This window comes from Jaculus jaculus, chromosome 13 (genome assembly GCF_020740685.1).
Source record: "Jaculus jaculus isolate mJacJac1 chromosome 13, mJacJac1.mat.Y.cur, whole genome shotgun sequence".
Taxonomy (NCBI): Eukaryota; Metazoa; Chordata; class Mammalia; order Rodentia; family Dipodidae; genus Jaculus; species Jaculus jaculus.
In genome coordinates, this window is record NC_059114.1 from 73,039,449 (window position 1) to 73,061,747 (window position 22,299).

Here is a 22,299-nt window from a genome sequence, read left to right on the forward strand (position 1 = left end):
GAACAAAAAAAATACTTCACAGTGCCTAGCAATACCTACACAAGACCCTCATAATAGGAGAAAAAGAAGATGACATCAAATTAAAAGAGAGACTAATGGAGAGAGGGAGGGGATATGATGGAGAGCAGAGTTGTGAAGGGGAAAGTGGGGGAGGGGAGGGAAAAATCATGGTTTATTGTCTGTAAGCATAGAAGTTGTCAATAAAAAAATAAAAATCAAAAAAGTAAAATAAAATAAATATGCAGATGGAGTTGAGATTTAAACTGGAGTGAGTCAAAAAGTGTTTATGTTCTTGTATGTAGAAAAAGTATCTTCATTTTGCATCTTGAAGTTTTGAAAATTAATTTTTATTATTTATTTGCAGGGAGGGAGGGGAAGGTTGGAGGAGAAAGAGTGTGTGTGAGAAAGAGAGAGAGGGAAGTATAGGTGCACCAAGGCCTATTGACCCTGCAAACAAACTCCAGATGCATGGGCCACTTTGTGCCTCTGGCTTTATGAGGGTTCAGGGGAATGGAGTCCAAGCTGTCAAGTTTTGTAAGCAAGCCCCATCCACCACTGAACCATCTCTCCAGCACTTCATTTTGCATCTTTAAAGCAGCAATTTTGATATTTTGAGTCAATACCTCAGATCCTGGTATGTTTCTTCACCATTTTGTTTAGGGTATTTTGAAATTCCTTTAAATAAGCATGGCCACATCATGAATCATTCTGATGCTGTCGTAAGTGTGAGGTTGGTTAGGGTATGTGGGATGAGTTCACTGTGTTTTTAGGTTTTTCCTCTAACCTCACTTAGTAGGAAGTTCCCAAGGTATCGTAGCATCTTGTTATAAAGACTGAGTGATTTAGATCACTCAGTTTAGGCCGGGGACTTGCCATGTGGAATTTCAAGGCTTATCTTAAGTTGTCTCTGATAAAGTGACTGATACAGTGTCAGTTCCAACTGCTGCATGTCATGGAAGAGGAAGTGCTTTGAAAATGTGAATGGCTCAGGGAATTTAATGTTGACAAGTTCGTATGGGGGAGGAAGTTTTCTAACTCAAAGTCAGCCGTACTTTTGCAGTCAGCAAGGTAAGAGTCTCTCACTCCAGTGGTAGTGCGTTTGTCTTACTCAGCCTGGCTTTCATTTTTATTCTCTGTCTCTTTTTCTTTCAGAGCGTTTTATCAAAACCTTGCCCGAATACCACGTGGTGGGGCCTATCCGTGTAGATTCCAGCGGGCGTTTTCTGCCCTATGGCTTACACCATCCTGTCGTCAGCAACAGAAGGAAGAGAGCTGTGGATGGCCCCGAGGACTGGGTGTACTACAGAATTTCACACGAGGAGAAAGACCTGGTTTTTAACCTGACCACGAACCAGGAATTTCTTTCCAATAGCTATATTGTGGAGAAGAGATATGGAAACCTGTCTCATGTTAAGATGGTGTCATCCTCAGGCCCACCCTGCCATCTCAGGGGCACAGTTCTCCAGCAGGGCACGGCGATAGGCACGGCAGCCATCAGTGCCTGCCACGGACTGGTGAGTGCCCAAGTCCCTCATCTCCCTCCTCTGCCCCGAGCCCTGGGAGTCTGGCCTGTGGACCCTCTATGAACAGGTTCATGGCTGTATCAGCATGTGCCAATTTGTGATCCTCGCATCCAAAGGGGTTGGGGAAATAGTATGTGCTAAAAACAAAAGGCAATCCATTTGGGAGGTGCAGAGAATCGGGATACAGGGGCTTGGAGGAGGCAGAGAAAAAAAACTCCAGCTGGAGCAAGGCTGGATAAGAGGGGAGATTTGAATTGGGTCTTCAGTCTCCAGGGCAGACCTGAAGCTTACATTTTGAGTGGCCATTGCCTTCTGAATTAGGAAACTGATTGGGACTGAGCGAGACTCACAGGTACTAGGCTATCATAGTTGACTATATGGATGTGGTAATCGGACTTCCTTTGGTCCTCGGCTGTGTCACCAGATCCTGCTGTGCTTCTGTGTTTTTCACCTGCAAAATGGAAACAATAATAGCAATAGTCTCGGGGGCTGGAGAGATGGCTTAGCGGTTAAGCACTTGCCTGTGAAGCCTAAGGACCGCTGTTTGAGGCTTGCTTACCCAGGACCCACGTTAGCCAGATGCACAAGGGGTCTCATGCATCTGGAGTTTCTTGACAGTGGCTGGAGGCCCTGGCGCTCCTATTCTCTCTATCTGCCTCTTTCTCTCTCTGTCTGTTGCTCTCAAATAAATAAATAAAAATGAACAAAAAAATTAAAAAAAAAAAGAAATAGTCTCAGAGCAGGGGATGGCAAGCTAGGACCTACTGGTTGTTCTCATAAAGTTTTATTGAAACACATATATACCAGTGAATTTATATATAATCCACAGTTGCTTTCAAACTACAAAGCAAAGGTGCATAGTTGAGACTGGTACTATGTGATGCAGAACATGGAAATATCTATCCAGCCTCTATGGGAAAAGTTTGCTAAGCCCTGTCATGGAGTACATAAGAACTAAGTGAATTGCTACACATATCTAAGTCTTAGGAGAGTGTTAAGTAAATATTGACACCCATTGAATGTTAGCTATGATTCTTATATATTTTTATGGTTCTGATACACTGGGCCACTGGCACTGGAATATCTGATTTGTGATGAGGTTTGGGTACATTGTGCCCTTCCTCCCCCTCCTTTTTTTTTTTTTTTAAAGAACTGAAACTCCCTCATGTACTTTCTGTTTTTAAAGATATTTATTTATTTATTTCAGACAGAGAGGGAGGGAGGGAGGGAACGAGAGAGAGAGAGAGACAGAGAGAGAGAGAGACAGAGAGAGATAATGGGCACACCAGGGTCTCTAGCCACTACAAACAAACTCCAGATGCATGCACCACCATGCGCATCTGGCTTACGTGGGACCTGGAGAATTGAGCCTGGGTCCTTAGGCTTAGCAGGCATGCACCTTAATTGTTAAGCCATCTCTCCAGCCCCCTTCCTATATATATATATATATATATATATATATATGAATGATGTGTGTGTGTACATATATATATATATATATATATATATATATATATATATATATATTTGAAAAAGTTTATTATAAATATTGAATATGTTTACTATAAAAGATAATATAAACACCAATTCCCCCGGTCACATACTTTATCTTAAAGTACGGCCAAGTTTATCTTTCAAAATCTAAACCTGTACTTAAAAGAACATTGGTAGGGATGGAAGTAAGTGGTTTAGTAGCAAAGCACTTACCTGCCATACCTGGGATCTAATTATTAAAGAAAAGAAGTAAGAAAGGAAGAAAAAGATGATGCCTTTGTTCTCTTACTTCTAGTTGCAGCCACAGTGATGGCTATGGCAACTGCCTGGGGAACAGGGCTTAGGAATCCTGTGGAGGTATCTTGGGATTTTCTTATGTTGAGTAGAAGAAACCTCATCACTCACAGTGTGTGTTGGGGGTGACTCTGGGTTAAAAGAGTCTAGGGATCTGGAGGTCATGATGGAGTTAGAGACTGGCCACGCAACGCAACGTGCACGTGCTCCAAATCTCTTCGCCATTTACTGCCCCTTGGCTGAGATGCTTTCGTCCTGGAGGAAGCTGTCATATATTTGCATACTTTGGCTTTGGTGGAATACCATGGGAAAACTCAGGCAAAACATTGCACAATAGTTTAATTTTTCTGAGGAACTTTTGGAATGAATTTCTTTTTGGGGGGAAATGAAGCATTTGGTCTTTTTTCTGTAAGCCTGGCTTTTCAAATATCGAGATTAACTATTGCCCCTACTCAATTCACAAACGTCCCCAAATCAGTAATAGGGCCCTCTTCCTTCTTCCCTGGCCTCATGATTGTTTAGTTCAAATGGGGAATATTACCTGTATCCAAGGTCTTCATGCCCTGGGAGCACTCTGATTTCACACCATAGCTTCCCTTGTGACAACAGAGCCACCTGATCCTCTAAGACCAGGGTAACAGAAGGAAGTGCTCCTGGTCTGGAAGTTACTGCCACATAGAAAAGAAGGAGCCACGGGACAAACAGGCAAAGGCCACAGCACTCAGGAGATCGCTGATGTGGGAACCCATGTCAATGCACTGAGCACATAGATTACTCTCATTCTCATAAAGCCAGAGAACGCTTACACCCAGGTGCCTCCCCGTGGGGTAGCGCAGGGAGGTCTTTGGAGCTGCTGAGTAAGCATCACCAGGAAGCTCATTAAGAAGATAGACTGGGAATGGAGAGATGGCTTAGCAGTTAAGGTGCTTACCTGAAAAGCCAAAGGACCCAGGTTCAATTCCCTAGGACCCATGCAAGCCAGATGCACAAGGTGGTGCATGCATCTGGATTTTGTTTGCAGTGGCTGGGTGCCCTGGTGTGTCCATTCTCTCCCTCTCTCTCCCTCTTTTGCTCTCAAATATATAAATAAAAATTAGGTTTTTTAAAAATGAATTGCTGTGAGTTCGAGGCCACCTTGAGACTACATAATGAATTTCAGGTCAGCCTGGGCTAGAGCAAGGTCCTACCTGGAGAAAAACAAAACAAAACAAAACAAACAAACACACAAAGATGATAGAATATGGGCTTCATCCCAGATCCAGTGCACCAGAAAAATCAGGATGTCATTTTCTCTCTCTCCTTCTCTATCTCTTCTTCTTTCTGTCTGCAGTTTTACTAAAATATGTCACTTGCATGCACACAATCCACTTAATTAAAGTGTCCAATTCAATGCCTTTAAATGCATCTGTGGATTTGTGCTGCAGTCCCCCAAAATTTTAGAACATGCTCGTTAATCACCGAGAAACCGGTAACCCTCAGCAGTCACTTCCTAATTCCTTCCATCCGCACCCTTGGGAGCCACTCACCTCCATGCTGGCTCTGGAGCTCTGAACTCGAAACTCCACTAAGCAGCTCTCCAAGAGACCCATGCTCATGGAAGTTTGGGAAGCCCTGGCCCGGGGTGACCATTCCAAGTCCTGGCTCAACGTTAGAATCACTTGGGAGCTATGTGTAAATGAATATGTCATAACAAAGCCCATTTCTCTAATATACTAACCATAAAATAATTAACAAAATGAAAAAAAAGTGCCCATGCTCTGGCATCCTAAGCCTTAGGTGTATTCAGTTGCTCTGATGGTGGAGCCAGACATTAGCCATTTTAAAAGCTACTCAGGTGAGTCTAATGTATAGTTGGTATTGCTGACATTGGGTTAGCGAGAGAGGGTATTGATTAACAGTATTAGCTATTCTCCCTAGAGGTTCTAACCAGCAGCCACCGCTGACAACCACCGATCTAAGTTACTCCCTACTTTCAACTTGCTTTTCAAGGGATCCCAAAGAGCCACAAATACCATGTGGACATTTTAAGAATCAGATTTGAAGATCCCATCAATTATAGGAGAACAAAATGGTAGCCATTTGATTATAAAGTTTAGAGCCAAGTCATTGACTTTTCCAGAAGCACTCCACTTGGGCTATCTTGGAATCTCTCATATATTGTTTGACACTTAATATGTAGCTATGAAAAAGTGCCGAAAGAGAATGTCTTTTCTATAAACGTACCATTTGGCTGACTGTAAGCTCGGTGGCAAATATAGCAAAATTATTCATGTCCTCCTAGAGTGAGACCAGACCGATTTGATTCCCTAGGGCTAATATAAGCCAGATGCACATGAATCTGGAGTTTGTTTGCAGTGGCTGGAGGCCTTGGCACACCCGATCTCTCTCTCTCTCTCTCTCTCTCTCTCTCTCTCTCTCTCTCTCTCTCTACCTGCCTCTCTTTCTCTCAAATAAATAAATAATATTTTTAAAGAGCAGACAACTGGGTGTGTCACTGAACAACAGCAGGGAGGAAGGACAGTGAGCTATGAACCCCCAAGAGGGCTGCACTAGTAAGCCTCAAGAGCCACCCAGTGACACACCTCCTCCAGCAAGGCTCCACCTCCCAAAGGTTCCACCAGCTGGGGATGAAGTATGAGGTTTAATGGTGAGGCTGTGGGGGACACTTACTTTCAGACCACCACAGGACACGATCATGGGGATTAGGGCATCTGCCTGTCACTTTTGAGGCACAGGATTGGAGTGTTCTTTCCTTCAGGTAGGGTCATCTGAATATGACCCTGGGGGATGTGTTCTCCTTGTGTTGTTCATGATGTGAGGATCATCCAGTCACCCTTGGAGCAGACCCAGATGGTTTCCAACTGAAGACCTTAAGAAAGTCACCTGTTTGGTTTGATGCTCTAGGGCAACTTTCTCCATTAAAAAAATAAAAAATCTCCTCCCTCAGCTCTGCCCCCATCCTCCTGGGGGCAGCATCTAGATCCAATCAGCTCAGCTGCCCAATCGGCTTGCCATGGCCACCATCCCTTTCCCCCCTAGAACTTGAGTAACTTTGAAATTACAGAATTCGTTTCGCTTGAAAAGCTTAGTGGATGTGTTCTATTTTGAGTTGTTTGGTGGATAAAGTCTGTTCTTTAATCAGTAAGAATTCAGTCTTCGCAAAAGAAAGAGAGAGTCCCAGTGGGGGTGATTTGGTGTTGGCTGCTGGCAGGGGCCTAAAAAGATTGGTTCCAAATTAATTTGTTGTATTTTGGTTCACATTTCTTCCCTGGAAGGATAGTGAAGAAGGTTATAGAGTTCATATTCCCACATCACACAGAGTTGGGGTGGTGATTTTATAGGGCACTTCATTTTCATCAATAGCTAGCTTTAGTCACCTTCAGTACCATGTCTCTGGGTCTGTTAACACATTTTGGGGAGGGAGGCAATGGGCATTATTTAATTCCTGTTCACATCTCTTAGCCATAGCCTCACTAAAGTGAATACTTTAGTTCTTGGCTCTGTCATAAACCCTTGCCTCAATCCAGGCCCCAGTGGGGAATGAGACACTGGTTCCTGATCTGAAGAGCTAGTCATGGGTTTCCCAGGGCCATCCAGCTGTCACTTGCGGTCACCTCTGCCTTCCAGTTTTCCTTTCTGATTTGGCACAGTGCAATTTCCTTTTTGGTTTTGAACTCTGGTATATACTAAAATTTTGAACAAGGTAGCATTCAAGCTTTTTTTTTTTTTTAAGTCTAGCTTGTTAATTTTAAGGTAGTTATGGATTCCTAAGTGGTTCTAAGAAATGCTATTGATAAGATGGGTGTAGTGCCTCATGCCTATAATGCGGGCACTCGGGAGGCTGAGGGAGGAGGATCACCATGAGTTTGAGTCCAGTCTGGGCTACAGTGTCGCAGGACAACCTTGGCTAAAGTGAGGCTCTGCCTCAAAACAAACAAGCAAACACATAAAACAGTGAATAATAGTTTACGCTCAATAATAAGTGCTATTAAAAAAGAAATATTATTTACAGAAAGATCCCATATAACCTGCACTTACGTTCCTCTAATGGCAACAATCTTGCAATATCACTATATGATATCACAGGATTTGGATATTAACACAGCAAGATGTCAAGTGTTTCCATCACAAGAATTACCTCATATTGTCATATAGCTGAAAAATTTCTCTCCTACCTTCATCACCTCCTTATGTTTGCATTTAAGGCCGTGTGATAAATTTTAAGTTACTTTTTGAATGAGATGTAAGACTTAAAGAGTGAGTCATTTCTTTCCTCCCATGCCCTCCCCTTCTTCCTCCATTTCTTCTCCCTCACCCCCTCCCCTTCCTTTTGTACCTGTGGATTTCTAGTTTCTCAAGATCCCCATATTGAAAGACTAGCTTTTCCTCACTAAGTTTTCTCTTACACTTTTGGAAAATTCACCTGAACGTATTACTGTGAGTCTATTTCTGAGGTTTAGGTTCTGTTCCACTAATAGTCCACAGTCTTCATTACTGTGGACTTAAGCCTTGAAATCAGGTAGACTGAGTTCTTCCATTTTATTCTCCTTTTATGACCTACTTCCCGCATTTATCTTTGTATCTTTCTGTGTATATGTGAACGTCTTCTAAGTGTAAGCATCTAACTCAAATATCTCCTCATAATTTCCCACAGTTTATTACCCTTTTCCCATGAAATCCCAAGTTTCACGTGTTCAGAGTAACACTTGATCTCTCCACTTCAGTCTTCCCACCTCTATGCACGTCACCATCACTATTCAGTTGCCCAGTGCCAACCCTCTGGAGTCATCTTATCATTGACTTCTCTTTGTCTCTCACTCACATGTGGTCTTGTCAACAAATCCTGTCATCTCCATCGTCAAAATATGTTCAGAATCTACATTCCTGTCACCAGCACGGCTCCCAGCCTGGTCCACTTGTTCTCAACAGGGATAGCTTTTGTCCACAGGATATGTTTGGCAATGACTGGAGACATTTTTGTCACCGTCACGTAGGGCAGGATTGCTTCTGCCACGTAGTGAGAAGAGACCAGGGGTCTTGCCACAATTTCTTCCACAACGAAGGATCACATGGTCACACACGATCAGATATCAGTAGTGCTGAGGATATCTCCTCTCCTCTGGACCCTGCCTTGACCTCCCCACTTATCCCATCTTGTTCACATGTGTTTACCAGTGTTTTATAATCAACACTCAGTAGATGCTGGAGGAATGTGGTACTCCACTTCCCTGTGGATTTCCCCAGCCCGAGGCTTCAAAATTAGATTATAGTCCTTCAACAGTGGCCCAGCCACTTAACATCATCATGCAGTCTGGTCGCTGAGCTACTTCGAGATGTTCAGAGAACTCACTGGTCACGATGGCAGCATGGTGTGTAGATGCTCTGGCCTTCCACCCTCGCGAGGACGTCAGAAGAGACACTGGGCTCACCTTTAATTCTGAGACTGGCTCGGTATTTTCCTTAGTTTTGCAAGGCACTTTGTATACATTTCATAAAGACTTTAAAATAAGATTTACATGTGAGTGGAAGGAAAGTAGCATGTGATTAATGACCTGCAAGTTTTACTTATCTTGGCTGGGCTCAGAATCTGCACTGAGCTTTAAGGAGGATGGCATCCATCCGTCTGCCTGTTTACCCATCCACTCACCCACCCATACATCCCAGTTCGAGGCCTTCCAGGTTTGGTTATTCTCGAGAAATACCTGCTTGCTCCAGAAAAGCCCCAGCTCTAGGCTCCAAGTCACACTGTGCTGTGTGGACATGATGTGCCTGAAAAGATGCCTCTGTCCAGGAGGCCATGGGGGCTGGAATCCAGCTCGAGCTCTGCTTGCTGAAACAAGTGATGACTCAGGGTGGAAATCAAGCCCTGACTACAGGAAGGAAAGAGACTTTTGTTAGCAATTCATTTGTGATGTATTATTTTGTAATTTGTCTGTCTAGATGGGACGCCTTTATTAAATTCATCTCTTTGTAGAGGCACCTTTTCAAATGTCATCTGCTCCCCCATGTACCTTCTTGCAATTTGTACCAATGTGTTGTTATTACAATGCCCTCTGGGCCCATTATCCACAGGATGTTACAGAGCTTTGTGGTATCCGGATGACAATCACCTGAGGATTAGATGGGCAATAGTCATCATCCTGTTTCCCAAAGCCTGAATGGTTCCACCTCAAATAACAGTGTGAGGGTGTGTGTGTGTGTGTGTGTATGTGTGTGTGTGTATCAACATACCCTTTTCCAATGAGCTGTAACAAGTCCTCACCAGTTTTCTTTCTCAATATCTCCTTTAGTATTCAAGGTAAAGAATAAGCCTGAATTTATTTTTTGACACACTTCTGCTCTCTAGTAAGTAACTGATGGAGCAGGTAAATAAAGGGTTAGATCTTATAAATCTGTGTAGAAAAAAATACTTCTCAGGCTGGAGAGATGGCTTAGCAATTAAGCCCTTGCCTGTGAAGCCTTAAGGACTCTCAGTTGGAGGCTCGATTCCCTAGGACCCACATTAGCCAGATGCACAAGGGGGCACATGCATCTGGGGTTCGTTTGCAGTGGCTGGAGGCCCTGCTCTCTCTCTCTCTCTCTGCCTATTTCTCTGTCTGTTGCTCTCAAATAAGTGAATTTAAAAAATATTTCTTTCATACACACAAAGCTGTGTTTCTGCTGCAGTACATAGTTAATAGTCATGTGATTGGCAACCCTTTATTTCCTTGTCTAGCCTCCTTGGCATTGAGGACAAGAGAGCTTTTATTTTCTCTCAACAAAACAAATGAAATGTGTGCTCCAAAAAAAAAAAAAAAAAAAAAGAAAGAAAGAAAGAAAGAAAGAAAGAAAGAAAGAAAGAAAGAAATTGATGCACCCATTCTTAAGACAAGGAACAACCTGGAGCTGTGACAGTCTTGCAGCTTTCATCATCAAGCTCCCAATGACTACAAACATACAGCATTACAAGTTTTTAAATATTTCATTTTTATTTATGTATTTGTGATAGAGAAAGGGGAAGAGAGAGGGAGAATGGGCACACCAGGACATCCAGCCACTGCAAACAAACTCCAGATGCATGTGCCACCTTGTGTACCTGGCTTGAGTGAGTCCTGGGGAATCTAACTTGGTCCTTTGGCTTTGCGGGCAAGCACCTTAACTGCTGAGTCATCTCTCCAGTCCAAATTGTTATAATTTTGACTCCTTAAACTCACTAAGCCCTGTCCTCCTAAACAGCAAGGGCAAAGCATCTGTGTGCCTTCTAGGAGCGAGGATAGGGGCATGTAAAATACCTGTGCCATGCATTGGTGCCTCTGCAGAGGGAGGGATGGGCATCAGGCCATGGTCTCCTTCAATTCAGTTCTTGCCCCAGATGGGAAGTCCTGCGGCTTCCCTTTTCCATACACACAAAGAACATAGCTGTTCCTGCCCTCTTGTTCTTGAATTCTGGCAGAATTCTGGTGATGTGGCAGAGGAATGAATTCGCTGGCAGATCTGTGTGGAAAAGCTTGCTCTTGGGGCTTCTTGCCTGGCTTCCTGATCCTGAAGGGGCCGGGGCTCATTTGTAGAAGAAGCCACTCATTTGAGTTTCAGCTTCCTTTGTGTCACTGTGTCACTGGGGGGAGGGAAACAAATGCTCTGTTTATCTGACTCTGGGTTCATGCTGAGGAATTCTCCCTGACTCCTGACCTTTGGAGTCGCCTGGTCAGACCCATGCTTACTCACACATGAAACACTGAAACTGGGCCTCAGACTGGTGGAAATTCCTCTCTTCATTATAAATGCTTTGTGCTACAGGCTCATAAGTACATGTGGAATTTTATTATTTTTTTTCCTCCCTTTCCTTTGTCTTTTTCTACTTATTTATTCAATAGTGTCATTTTCTAGGTTCTCATCAGGATAGATTGGAGTTGGGAAGGAGAGAACCAAGAGAGCTGTGCTTGGAGAATCAGCATTGTTTCATGCTCTGCCTGGGCCACAGGTTGGGGGGAGAGGGGCTCAGGGGCCCTCTCTAGACTCAGCAGTGGCTCTAGGGAAAGAAAGAAGGAGCCTCTGTTGTTACTGGAGACAGGAATTCAGATATTCCATTATGGAGCTAATAATTTTGCTAAAGTGTTTACACAAATTCAGTATACAGACACGACTCCTTTCTTGACATCTCTGTTTTGGGAACTTTATATCCCACTGTTGTTTACATTACAGAAACTGAAGGCTTAGTGTCCGGTCTCATTTTAGATATTCATGCATTAATGTTTCTGCTCTTTTCAAACTTCTGTTTATTTATTTGAGAAAGGCAGATGGAGTGAGTGGCAGGGTGGAGAGAGAAGGGGGGGGATGGGCATGTCAGGACCTCTAGCCATTGCAAATGAACTACAGACACATGTGTTGCCTTGTCCATTTGGCTTATGTGGGTCCTGGGGAATCCAACCTGGGTCCTTTGGCTTTGCAGGCAAACACCTTAACTTCTAAACCATCTCTCCAGCCCCAATTCTTCTCTTTTTGACCCAATATGAATCATAGTTTTAGGTAGTTTAAGTATTAGAGATACTTAGTTCCTTTCAAAAATGTCTCTGTTGACTGATAGATATTAATAAGGATTTGAGAAAATGCGAAAATAGGACTGAATTTTATATCCTACATAATTGGGGAAGATTTACTTTCTTTTTTTAAAATTATTTATTTATTTATTTGAGAGCGACAGACACAGAGAGAAAGACAGATAGAGGGAGAGAGAGAGAATGGGCGCACCAGGGCTTCCAGCCTCTGCAAATGAACTCCAGACGCATGCGCCCCCTTGTGCATCTGGCTAACGTGGGACCTGGGGAACCGAGCCTCGAACCGGGGTCCTTTGGCTTCACAGGCAAGTGCTTAACCGCTAAGCCATCTCTCCAGCCCAAGATTTACTTTCGTGTTGGAAGTCATCTTTCAGCATGACTTGACTGATGATACTACCTACATCCTACTCCCTACACGGAGCAATTCCACTTGATTTGGGGGTCAGGATCAGGATCAGAGGCCAAGACCTAGTTGAATTGCTTAATAATTTTATGATCTTACACAAGACTTTGCCTCCTGATGTCTGTTATTTTAGGTGAGCTACATCCTTGTGGCTCACAGATTAGAAGAATGGGCATCCCATGGGAGCTCATAATGCAGATTCTTAGATCTTATCTATTTCCTGAGTTTGACCCATATGTTAAAATGACTTATATGTGCATTACAATTTAACACGCTGACTCATTAAACCCAACCATACTAATTCTAGTTTATTTTACCCTGGTATGAGTTGAAACCTTTGGAAAATTATTTGCCTGGAAGCCTAAGATGATGTTTATGCAATACAGCCGGGAATGGTGTTGACACAATTAATGCTGATAGGTGCAAGGGTATGTGCTAATCACTTGTCCATCACTGTGACAAACATCTGAGATAAACACTTGAAAGAGAAGAAGAGATTTAAGCCATCTATAGGCTTCGTTTTGGGCTCGTGGCAAGGCAGAACATCAGGGTGCAGAACTCATGGGGCAGCACACTTCTCACCTTCTGACAGATGAGAAGTAAAGAGAGAGAGGAGAAGGGAGTGGGGTTCCAGTATTGCCTTGAGGGTGCACCTCCAATGACCTAACTTTTCCACATATCCCCACTTCCTAAGTGTTCCACCACCCCCCAAACAACACCATTGCCTGAGAACCAAGCCTGTTAGGGAAATAGTATGGAATGTCCTCTTCCGAAAAGCACCATCAGCAATGAGCCAGGTTTTCAACATGCGGGCTTCTGGGAGGTGCTAATCTTATCAATGGTTTAATCTACTGAAAATTTCATACATGAGTGGACTATTAGGAGGTGGGACATGATTAGATTAGAAGAATGTGGCTACAGTGGTGTGTCTTTGAAGGATGTGTCTTGTCCTTGGTCTTTCTTCTCTCTCTGATTGTTGACTGCCATGAACTGAGCAGCCTCCTCCACCTCATGCTTCTGCCACCATGATTTTCTTCCTTGACTCAGGTGCAAGGTGATGGGGCCAAACCAACCGTGAACTGAAACTATGAACTAAAATTCCTTTAAGTTGTTTTCCTCAGGTGTTTTGGTCACAGTGATGGGAACCTTTGGCACATAGGTCTTTGTGGTACATTTAAAAATCTAAATCACTGGGCTGGAGAGATGGCTCAATGGTTAAAGGTGCTTAATTGAAAGGTTTGGCATGGGTTCACTTCCTCAGTATCCATGTAAAGCCAGATGAACAAAGTGGCACATGTGTCTGGAGTTCATTTGCAGTGGTAACAGGCCTTGGCATGCCCTTTAGTTCTCTCTCTCTCTAGTAACTAAAAATGTTTTTAAAGGCTAGAGAGACTTCTCAGTGATTAAGGCACTTGTTTTCAAAGCCCAACAACTCAGGTTTGATCCTCCAGTGCTCACATAAAAGCCAGATGCATAAAGTGGTACATATATCTGGAGTTCATCTGTAGTGGTAAAATGACCTGTCATGCCAATTCTCTCTTTCTTTTCTCCCTCCCTCTCTCTCTCTCTCTCTCTCTCTCTCTCTCTCTGTCTGAGGGTTGGTGGCACATGCCTTTAATCCCAGCAACTCAGGAGGCTGAGGTAGTAGTATAGCTGTGAGTTTGAAGCCTACATAGTGGATTCCAGGTCAGCCTGGGCTAGAGTGAGACTGTACCTTAAACAGAAATCCTATTTTGAAAAATCCAAATAATAACAGCATAGAAAAAGAATCTTAAATAATTTAATTCAGAAAAAGACTGAGATCTTGCAAAGCAAAATAAGAATGGTTATAGTGGCCAAACCAGCCCTTCCTTCTGCCCTTTTCTGCTTTCTTGTTCTTTGTATTGTTAGGTTTGGATTCATGTTTTCATTGTAGGCAAATCTTAACACAACAGCTGCTGGTTTTTCTCAGCTTCTTTTATTCTCAGCTGTCTGAGAAGCATGGCAAGCAGTGTTTAGCTCTTTTGGCATCTTCATCTAAGAGGTTGAGAAAAGACAAGCTTTCAGAGACAGACAATGCCAGATGGGACTATTTATCCCTTCATTGCCACCCACAGAGGGGTAGGCCTTATGGAAGCTAAGTTTGGGTTAAGGAGTGAGGGGGACTTGATGTGGAGATATTCTCTCAAGGTTGTTAAATTGAACATTGCAAGGTGGTACTCAAAGTCTGGGTATAAAAGGGGGATGGTAAGATGAGAGTCGGGTTTCTTTCTCAGCTCTTCAAGGAGGCTGTCCATGCAGACGGGGCTCCTGGAAGCAATGCACCTGGTACCTAAAGAAGGCAGAAGACATGGTCCATGTTTCTAGTTTTGGCCACCTTACTTCATGTGAGTTCTATGTCCTTGAGTAAATGAACTGGCACTTCAGACAAGATGGACCTGTTTCTCTTTCCACTCTTTATAACCAGTTCAAGTTATGTATGATTTTTTTTTTTTAAAGACTTCAAACAGCCAAGCATTGATGATCTTCCTCTTGGTCTGGGGAGATGGTTCAGTGGATAAAGTGCTTGCTGCACAAGTTTGAGTATCTGCGTTTGGATCCTCAGACTATGTGTAAAGCCATAAGTTGGTATCTTGAATTCCTGTATGCCCCCCGGAGAGAAGGAAGGTGGAGATGGGAAACTTGCCCCAAAGCTCATAGGCTAGCTAGCTTGGCATTGGCAGCAGTGAAAAAGAAACTAGAGATCCTGCCTCAAACAAACTGGGAAAGGAAGAAGGATGACCCAAGTTGTCCTCTTACTGCCACAGAAACACACAATGTCATACATGTCATTCACATACACACATCATACATACACAACACACCCAAAACATTTCCTGTCAAAGAATGCAGGCAAACAAACATGACCTCATATGATTTTCCCCTAAGGGGTAAATGCTGTTGCACTCACTGATTTCCCTCCTTGAGGCATTTCAGGCATTTATTTAACACTTCCTACCAGATGTAATTTTCTCTCATTTTCAGACTGTACATTCCCACTTAGACATTCCTTCATAGTTCTGTAGTTATACTGTCTGGGGAACAATAAACTACTTTGAGAAACAAAGTTATCAGAGATATAAAATTTAATAGTAAACAGTCCTATTTTACAACTTCCACCATTGGGTCATCAGATGTCACTGTTTTTATTCCTCTACCCCCCCCCCCCCACTTCATTTCTTCTTGCAGAGCGTTCTTTTTTTTTGTTTTTTAAGTTTACCACTGAAAATTTCTGTTCTGCTCCTTCATTATTTTTGGCTCATCTATAAGGATGGATTTTTCCTGGTGTTGGGAATTTTTGGCTTTTCCTTTTCTTCTTTCTTACCTTACTTCTCTTTCTCTCTCTCCAAGTGTGTGTGTGTGTATGTGTGTGTGTGTGTGTGTTTATGTGTATGTTTGTGTAGAAGTCAAAGGTCACCCAAGGTCCTTTCACCAACTTTTACTTCTGTTCTTTCTCATTTTGTTCTTTTTTCTTTCTTCCTTCCTCCTTTTTTCCTCTCCCTCCCTTCCTTCATCCCTCCCTCCCTGCTTCTCTTCCTTCCTTATTTCGCTTCATTTTGAACCTTTTTTTAAAAATTAATAACATATTTTGGCTGGGTGTGGTAGCACATGCCTTTAATCCCAGCACTTGGGAGGCAGAGGTAGGCTTGCCATGAGTTCAAGGCCACCCTGAGACTACATAGTAAATTCCAGGTCAGGCTGGGCTGGAGCAAAACCTTACCTCCAAAAAAAAAAGAACATATTTTGTATGGATACATCATATGTTAGCACCATCATTCCCCTCTTCCCTGCCCGTATTCTGCAGGGATCCCTCCTTGTTGGGGTTGCTGGTATTCCCCATGGAGTTGTGGGTTATGTAGGCTATGTATTGTGGGAGCAGTGGTCAGTTATTGAGGGGAGGTGGTGCCTCTGGGCATGAACTCTTACAGTCTTTCCAACACGTCTTCCACAAAATTTCGTGACCTTTGGTGGGTACGTTTTAAGTCTACTTCAGTAGTGGAGCTCTTTGGAGTCTCTGGATTTCTATTTTGAACATTTTTAGAAAGGAATACAGTGATAGTTAGCTAAAGTAAAACTTAGGGATGATCAATATATTCTTATCCCTTCTCTATTCTCTACAAAGCTTGATTGGAAAAGGGTTACTTATGACAGAGCTTCCACATAAGACCAAGTTTATTGGAGCTCTCTCTCCCCCACTCTCTCTCTTCTTTGTCACCCATGGGGTCTCCCCCATGAGTGGGTACACACAGTAGTCATTAAATTCTTTCACATTGATCTATAGCAAGTACATATGTGTAAATCAGCAGTGTGTGTTGGAAGAGATGACTGTAGAGTAAGTCTGTGGAAAAGAGTCACCTGAAACTATGGTGCAGAATCAATGGATGAGACCCTTTAAGGTTTATTCCATATTGAAGGTTGTAAAAGCACCTTGATAGTCATTTCTTTCAAGTTGCCCTAGAGTAGAGGGTGCACCTGAACTTGAGGGATAGATGGTATGTAGAGAGGAATAAGCTTCCTTTCTGGGTATATTTTCTTCCTTCCCTTTTTCTCTTTCTTTCTTTCTTTATGAGTCATTTCTGTTTGAAAGATACTGATGACAGTTACCTTCCTTTTCATTTTATATTTTACAAATTTCTCTTGGAAAAAAAACCTCTCTTACCAGTTAATTCTATTAATTCAATTATTTTAATAAAGAGATTCAAGTTTAAAAACTAAGCTTTTCTTCTTTTTTACTTTCATTTCTAGATCAGTGCACTGTGATTTAGGCTTAAGACCTCAGTCAACTATTTTGTGATTTAGCATTGAGCTCCCTTTGAATTGGGTCACCTGGACATTAATGTCCACATATTCCTATCTAGCCAGGAGTTATGAAGGAAGCCTCTAACCATGCAAGATAGAAGCTTCATTGTCTGTGAAATAAAGGCTGAATGATTTCTAAGAACTAATAGAGCTCAGGAACTCTGATGAAGACACATTCCCAGATGTGAAGATGTGTTCAGATGTAAATGTGTTTGTTTGGTTGGTGGTTGGCTAAAAGCCTCTCTAAAAACTGAGACAGGAGATGCATAGTGAGAAGTGGTTCCTTAGCTCACATTCACACGGGCAGCAACTCACACTATAATTCTTCCTGTGCTCCATGGATGGTGTGGAAGGAGAATGGTGTTAGTATCAGAACTTTCCCTTTGATGAAATGACCATTTTGATGGGGAAAGGAATATAGTATGAAGAACCTGTTTCGATCTTGAATGAGTTGAACTTCAGCCATTATCTCTGAAACTTTGGATAAATCTTCTCTGAGATTGTAGAATGGGCCAATAATACCCATTTCCTTTGTCGGTCATGAAGATTACCTGTGAAATGCATTTGTAACACAGCATAGTGTCACACTAAGAACTCTGGTTCTTTGGAGAAACTGCTTGTCCTGCAAACATGAGGGCCCAAGTTTGGATTCCCAGCACCTAGGTAAATGCTGGGTAAGGTGGCATGTCAGTGCTGGAATGAGGAAGACAAGAATATCCTGGGGGCCTGTTGGATGTCTAGTAGCCAATTTAGTGAGCATCAGGTTCAGTAAGAGGCCCTATATCAATGTGTGTGTGTGTGTGTGTGTAGAGTAATTCACCCAGAAGGTCCGTGCACATGTGACATGGGGCACACATACAAGACAGCACTTCAGGTCCTATTCTCAGATCCCTTTATGTTGGTTTAGTGCTTAACTGTTAGCATGGCTCAGAGGCCAGCATGGGAGTTCTCTTGTTGCATAGAACCCCTGATCTCCAAGCTGTCTCCTCTTCCTGGAACTTGATCAGACACAGCTCTTGGTGGCTGTCTTGCCTAAAAGAGTAGCAGATGGGGGAGAGTAGAGAGTAAGGAATTCTTAGTAGCTCAGAGAAGCTATGTTATTAATCTAGGTCATCGGGATAAAGAAGCAGTGTTAGCCCAGTTTGATGAGCTGTGTTTGGCTTCTGACCATCCACTGAGCTAAGTGGAGTAAATTCCATCTTATCTTTTGTAGAACTTGTTGTTCTGTGGTTGAGTCCAAAAGCCTTTAAATCCCATTGAACAAACAGTTCCTGAATCAGACCAAAGCTCTGAGAACTTATCAAGAGTATGTGTTTAGTTTCGCTGTGTTTTCCACATGCTTCTGGAAGACATGAAGGAACATGAGATGAAACTTACCCTACTCCTGTCAAGATACCTAGCTTCACTTGCAAAAGCCTTTACATGACACACCACCGAACTGCTGAATGTCATAGTCTTTCTCATTGTCCTACTGAAGATGGTGGAGGAAGCCATGAGATCCGGAGTCACAAGCAGGACCATCATGCTGGAAAGCATGCATTGGAGCTACACTGCATTGGAACTGCACTGCATTGGAGCTACACTTAGAATATTGAGCAGAAGGATGGGAGAAAATAGCAAGCTAAAAAACCCAATTGTATTACTGGCCATGGGCTGTGACAACCTTTTAATGTTTGGTTTCATTTTGACAATGGAGGAGCAGGGGGATGTATGAACCACTGTGAAAGCCAGTGTTCAGTGGTTGTTTATTTTAGGACTTGATAAACTCAGTTCTACAAATACACAAAACATCCAGGAAGTTTTGGAGATTGTGCATGGCACTGGAGTGAAAATACCTGAATATATATTTCACACAAAGCAGAAGAAATCTTATGTAACTCATAAATAGTTGTGAAAAACAGAAAGTTAGCATGGACTCATTACTACCATCTAACATTCAAATGCCATTCAGGTTTTGCTAATTGTTTAATAGTATTTATAGAAAAAGGGACACAGAGTTACATGTTTGCAAATTTAGTTGTCAAGTCTTTGATCCTTTAAATTTAAGATAATCCCTTAGTTTCTTCTTGGCTACTACCATCTTGGCCCTTTTGAAGATTATGGGACAGTTTTGTTTTTTTCAAACTTTATTTTTATTTGTTTATTAGAGAGAGAGAGAGAGAGAATGAGCACACCAGGGCCTCCAGCCACTGCAAACAAACTCCAGACACATACGCTCCCTTGTGCATCTGGCTAATGTGGATCCTGGAGAGTTGAACCAGGAACCTTTGGCTTTATAGGCAAGCACCTTAACTGCTAAGTGATCTCTCCAGCTCTGGGATAGTTGTTTTGAAGATTGTTGCTCATGCTTTGGTTCAGATAAAATGTGGGTGGGAGAAATAGCCAGAAGGGACCCTAAATCTTCCCACTGTATACTCTCAGATGTTGGATATTTTTCCTCAGTCCTTTTGCTGAGGCTGCTTATTTTGGTCACATGATTTAAATCAGATCTACCAAGTTTCTTTGTTGTAAGATTAGTATTTAACTCCCTGCAATTAGTAAGAATCTAGGGGAAATTCTGTGAAATTATATGAGCATTTTACAGTTTTTCAGTTTATATTTAATATAAAGTCTTATTTTGATTATTATCTATGGTGATGCTTGGTTCTTTTCAATTGGGCTGTTGAAAATCCCTTAAACCTGGCCCTTTTTTTTAAAAAATTTATTTATTTATTTATTTGAGAGCAACAGACACAGAGAGAAAGACAGATAGAGGGAGAGAGAGAGAGAATGGGTGCGCCAGGGCTTCCAGCCTCTGCAAACAAACTCCAGACGCGTGCGCCCCCTTGTGCATCTGGCTAACGTGGGACCTGGAGAACCGAGCCTCGAACCGGGGTCCTTAGGCTTCACAGGCAAGTGCTTAACCGCTAAGCCATCTCTCCAGCCCTGGCCTCTTTTGTTAACCTTTTAATTTGAGAAGAAAGATAAAAGAAAACAACAAACTTCAAAACCCACCTGTATTACTAATTGTGGGCTGTGACAACATTTTAGTGTTTGGTTTTGGCAATGAAGGAGTACTCTTTGAGGTCCCTCCTACTTTCTGGAATAGTGAGATGTTCTCAGCCTGTGTTGTAATTGTCCACCACTAAGAGCATTTCTCCAAGGAGCCTTGTGTTTTCTCCCCTGACGGAGAGTGGTAGTTAGAGGCAAAGACCTTCACGCTAGATGTCCTCATTATTGAAAGTGTTGCTCCTTTCAATGGGCAGAACTAAGAGACGTGTGTGTATTTATATATACAGATTCATCATATGCATTTCTATGTAATGTATGTATACATGTAATCACAATACAATTACAGCTATAGTTATTAGTGGATTTATATGCATATGATGTTATAGATTTATGCTACTACTGTCAATTCCAAAACAACACAGTATTCATTCAAATTTCTCCCCTTTCCATATTTATGAAAGTACCTTTTCTGAAATGACAACTCCAATTCCTATTAACTCTTGGTCAGGTCCCCTGTTTACAACCAATATACTATCTCTTCTCTCATATGGGCGATTTTCTCAACCTACATCCTTTTGCATTCCATGTTGGCATCCCCACATGTCTGGTTTTTTTTTTTTTTTTTTTTAGGGCTGACGAAATGGCTTAGCAATTAAGGCATTTATCTGCCTGTGAAGCCTAAGGACCATGGTTTGATTCCTCAGGACCCACATAAGCCAGATGCACAAGGGGGGTGCATGTGTCTGGAGTTCATTTGCTAGAGGCCATGTCATGCCCATTCTTTCTCTCTATCTGCCTCTCCCCCTTTCTCTCAAATAAATAATAAAATATTTTTTAAAAGATTTATTTTTATTTATTTATTTATTTATTAGAGAGAGAGAGGGAGAGAGAGAGAGTGAAAGAATGGGCCCACCAGGGCTTCTAGCCACTGCAAACTAACTCCAGATGCATGCCCCACCTTGTGCATCTGGCTTACATGTGACCTAGAGAATTGAACCTGGGTCCTTAGGCTTCATAGGCAAATGCCTTAACTGCTAAGCCATCTCTCCAGCCCTACCTCATGCCTTATATTCAAGTCTTCCTCGCCCTTCTTGGGCATTTTACTAATTCTAGCCCACCAAACATTGTCTCCAGTGGCCATTCCCTTCTTGTGGGATTTCTCCTATCACTGCAGTCAGTACCCTCATTTTGTTCTTGCTGAGGATTTGTGGACTGTTACCCTGCCCTACACATCCATGTATCTATCACTGTGATCAGGCTCTGACATTCGGCTCTGGTCTATCTTAGCTCTCCTCCCACCTTCACCTCCCTCCCTTACGCCACGTAGATGCCTAAGAGGGGGTTAGTCAGCAGAGGGCCCAAAAGAGGGAAGGAAAAAGATACAACACTGTCTGCCTGCTCCAGCAGAACCAGAATTCCGCATCTGATCCAGTCTCGTCCAATCATTTCTCTCTCTCTCTCTCTCTCTTTCTCCCCTCCCCTCCACCCAGGTTTGCCTACCCCTTCCTGAGGCCAGACTAATCAGCTGTACATCAGGCTCACCTGAGCCTGAGGATTAAAGCCCACCACATTAAGATTATAAATAGGTCTTTACTAGCAAGGAAAGACCCCCCTTTTTTGGCTTTTATCTCTCCCGATCTCCTAAGTACCTGCTGTGGTTAGCCCCCCTTATCTTGGCCTGACTGGGCTGAGATGGGGGGACCTCTACTCTCACATTGGCTCCCTATCTCCTCCTGCCTTCCACATGACAGAAGCTCTTTGTACTTTTTCCCCCTCTTTTCTTATCTAAATCTAATAAAGTGTCCCTAAGTCTTACCCTGTAGTCTATGGATTTAATTCTTTAACGTCATAAGAAAAAGATCCAGCTAACACCCTAAATTTATTGGTTCATTGGATTTGGCAAGGAGCCCCAAAATTCCCGTAACAAATGAGATGGGGGGTGGACACCTACCCCCTCATGTGCTCTTTACCCACTCTTGCTTTCTACATGGCAAGAGCTGTCTGTACTTTTCTTCTCTTAATTTAATAAAGTCTTTTATTAAGTGTATTGGTTCATTGGCATTGGCAGGGAGATCCAAACCTCCTGTAACACCCACTTTTCCCTGTGCTGATTGAGAGCTCGGGACTGAGCTCCTCTGAAATGGAAGGTGCAGTATCTTTCCAGTCTGTTACCCCGTGCTTCTGGAGTTAGGCATTCTTAGCTCTACTTTGATGCTCACCAAGTCTGGCTCCACATATTGTA

At 42.7% G+C, this 22,299-nt stretch overlaps 1 protein-coding gene across 2 annotated transcripts in view; it reads left to right on the forward strand.

The window, feature by feature from the left end:
• Positions 1-22,299, forward strand: part of Adamts12 (ADAM metallopeptidase with thrombospondin type 1 motif 12) — a 293,075-nt gene that overhangs the window by 8,495 nt on the left and 262,281 nt on the right. For both annotated transcript variants that reach the window (XM_045132353.1, XM_045132354.1), the window contains exon 2: positions 1,153-1,514. In XM_045132353.1, the coding sequence (XP_044988288.1) occupies positions 1,153-1,514 (362 nt within the window). The remainder of the gene's footprint in view (positions 1-1,152; positions 1,515-22,299) is intronic.